At 50.1% G+C, this 3,304-nt stretch overlaps 1 protein-coding gene across 10 annotated transcripts in view; it reads left to right on the top strand.

Annotated features, from left to right (window-relative positions):
* Window positions 1–3,037: 3,037 nt before the first annotated feature.
* Window positions 3,038–3,304, top strand: part of FUBP1 (far upstream element binding protein 1) — a 39,296-nt gene continuing 39,029 nt past the window's right edge. For 5 of the 10 annotated variants that reach the window (XR_002094667.1, XR_002094669.1, XR_002094668.1 and 2 more), the window contains exon 1: window positions 3,038–3,236. Coding sequence is in view for 6 of the 10 variants with exons in the window: in XM_019501478.1 (XP_019357023.1) it covers window positions 3,123–3,236 (114 nt within the window). In the remaining 4 variants the exon portion in view is untranslated. The remainder of the gene's footprint in view (window positions 3,237–3,304) is intronic. The other 5 variants (XM_019501482.1, XM_019501481.1, XM_019501483.1 and 2 more) reach the window with 3 other exon arrangements.

Raw genomic sequence — 3,304 nt, 5'->3', positions numbered from 1 at the left:
AATTTATGTGAGAAGGATTTTGTAGTTCATACTGTTGACTTGTTTGTCTGCAAACAAGTCCCAGTTGCAAGAGAAGGAATAATCCTTTGAGAGCCATCATCTCAACAAAAATGGCATTTAATAAGCAGATTAATGTGCAAGAGAAGCACTAGTAGGGATGTTAAAAGGAATCTGGGAGAAAGACCTCTATGCTAGAACCTATCAAGGGAAGTATAGATGAAAGCCACTAGTGACAAAGAAACTGATAAAAGGGGAAAAGGTTCATTGGATCAGACTGAGAAGTTCAGAGAGGGGAGAAAAAAAAACAACAAGAAATATGGTTGAAATATTTAAGTAAGAGTGCCTCTGCAATTTTCTTGAGCTTATATATCTGAAAAGGCTGCAAAGGAAAATAACTGTTGCCACAATTCTCAGGACTCAGAATAAATCTTCTATTCTTTATTCAAAAACCCATACAGCCAGACACACATGAAAAACCTTACATTAGAAGGGGAATTGCTTTGCTCTCCTAAAGGAATGCATCAGCATAAGGTATCTATGTGGAATACCAGACAGGGATTAGTAAAATATTAAAAGACAATCTAACTGGTGTTAAGGAACCTACCTGGAGAATAGGTTTATTCAGTACCCATGCCAAAAATAAGAACAGAGTAGGCAGTGATACCATTGCCTCAAGTTTCCTGTTACAATTCTTGGCATTTATAACCCCCTTTCATCAGCAGATCTCAAATAACTTTACAAAAAGGATCATTATCCCTTTTCATAGGTAAGAAAATTGAGGAATAGAGATAGTGGTATAAGGAAGAGAATTGAGCTCTTTCAAGTCTCAGTCCAGTACTCTAGCCATTAACTGTTTTTAACATTCAAATGTGTGGGCAGCCAATAGCTTCTGAACTTGCACTTGACAGGCTGGGTCTGGGTGCAGCAGTGGTGGGATAAGCAGTGGCAGCCGTGGTGGTTAACACAGCCATTGCTCATCCCCAACTGTCAATGCATACCCCCAAAGGATACCCCAGGCTGCAGTAGCAGGCAGCACCCAGTCACCCCCAGGCTGGATACTGCTGTTCCACAGTCCAGATCAGACCCATGAGCTATACATTTTGCTACTAACTACATAAACTCCTTTTCACTTACCAGAACAAGAAACAAGATGTTCTATTTTTTAAATAATTTAATCCAAAACATTTAGCCAAAAACCTTTTAGTGTTAACAGCTTTTTAACACTGAGTTTAGGTAAATTTTGAAATGAAAACCCTGTTTTGAAAAAAAGCTAAGTACTTTGCTGCAGAAATAGAAAAATGAAATAGTTTTGGGGAAAAAAGACAAAGTTTCAGATTTTTTTCCCTCCACCAAACAATCACATAAGCTTACAAAGTGTTCCAGTTGAACATAAATAAGTGTTTTTAGCAAGAAACTTTTTCAGGTGAAATTCAGCTTTACTTACCAGCAGATACTACACTCAATACAAGCAGAGACCTTTGAATGTTGCAGTAATTAAAAATTTAGTCTCAAGAATCACATTTAAATAAGTTTCCCATTGTAATTGCCTTGAAATTAGAAGGCAGAGAGGCCAATATGGAACTGTCTCTTTCCACCTCCCTGGAGTGAAGTTAATTAGTAAGTGTATTTAGGAAGAGACTCTCTCCTCCACAAACCCGCCCTGCCCCCCATAAAGGAAGAATGGTTCTCTTCATCATCTGATCATCCTTTGTGGAATTGCAAAAAGTCTGTCACTTTCAGTACACATTTTTCATTTTCCCTTCAGTTACATGGTTACTACAACAGAGAGGAAAAGCACATTGGACAGGAAGGTCATGAAAAATTTAGCTTGTAAGGGTGCAGACAGAAGTGCAGCTCCCCACTGTAACTCAGAAGGCTTTGCAGGAAGCACTTTAAAGGACCCGCTGGACCAAACAGAAGTTCACTGTTGGTTTCAGGGGGAGGGCAATCAAATACCTGGCTGATGCCTGCAGCCGGTTTCCCCTAGCAACAGCCCCTCCTCTCTCCCAACCTGTCCCTGTTTCAGAAGAGGAGGGCCAAAGGCCACTTTCTATGAGCTCCTCAGCCTGCTCCAATACACCAACCTCACCCTCCAGCAGGGGCTGAACGTCCCCCCCCCTTCCTCTGGTCTCTTCCCCCATCCCATTCTGAAGACAGCTGGAGGCTGGCAGGCGGCACAGACAGAGGTTACAAAAATGCTCTATTTTGAAACGCCTTCGTCTGACCCCCCCTCATCCGATACGCGAGTCCGATTTTCACCTGATCGGCCATTTTTGAAGCTGTCTGCAGCCGTGCACTTGTGGTCGGTCATGGCTGTCAACTGCTTTCTGAGGCCAGAGCAGGCGAAAACTGTCACTTCTGTATGCACCCCAAGACAAGACCAGAGCCCGCAGCGCTGAACTCAGCCCCTCCCCCCCCGGCGCCCCGGGGCGGGGAGGGGCCCCACCGCGCTGCCAATGCTCGAGCGACAGTCACCGAGCCCGAGACACCAGCGCCCCCGGTCCCGGCAGCAGCGCAGGGACGGGACGCGGGGGCGGTACCTGTACGGGGCACGCGGCAGCAAGATGGATGGATGAACGCCAGCCCCGCCCCGCCCCGCCCCGCCCGGCCGGGCACCGACCTCCGCCTCCGCCTCCGCCCCCGCCGCTTCGCTCAGCTGAAACCGCCTCAGCCGATTCCCCGGGTCTGCCCCACTGTCAGCGTCTCCACGCATGCGCTTCAGCGCCAGATTGCCACAGCACCGCACGTCCATCCGCCAGTCTCGCGAGATTTCTCCCCACCCCATCACCTCGACAGATTCCCGCCCCTTAGCCGCGGAGCGTTCTTCGATCCCGTCTCTCGGCACAAACCTCGCGAGACCTTTCTTCTCATTCCCATCCCGGGCCCCTTGAAGGACGTCTCGAGATCAGACCCCGAGGAAGCTACGCGAGACTTCCTCTCCCGGCTCACCAACAGCTAGGAAATCTCGCCCCACCCCTCCGGGGGGGTCTCGCGAGGTTACTTCCCCCCCTCCCCCCCCCGAACACGATGCCGCGCAGGAATGTGAAAGGCTCCCGCCCGCCGCCATTTTCTTTCTTTCTTGGCAGGCAGCGAGCGGGGCAGGAAGCGGAGGCCGAGCGGCCATGGCGGACTATTCCACGGTGCCCCCTCCCGCTTCGGGCGCGCCCGGGGGAGGCGGCGGCGGAGGCGGAGGGGTCAATGATGCCTTTAAAGACGCGCTGCAGCGGGCGAGGCAGGTGCGTAACGGGGCGGCGGCCTGTGGGCAGCGCCGGCCCCGCGGCTCTGGGGCCTGCCGGCGGCCGCC

The sequence above is a fragment of the Gavialis gangeticus genome, unplaced genomic scaffold (assembly GCF_001723915.1).
Source record: "Gavialis gangeticus isolate Ggan-Ray unplaced genomic scaffold, GavGan_comp1, whole genome shotgun sequence".
Lineage (NCBI taxonomy): Eukaryota > Metazoa > Chordata > Crocodylia > Gavialidae > Gavialis > Gavialis gangeticus.
The sequence above is the reverse complement of the archived record's forward strand: the minus strand, read 5'-3'. Positions and strand labels throughout refer to the sequence as shown.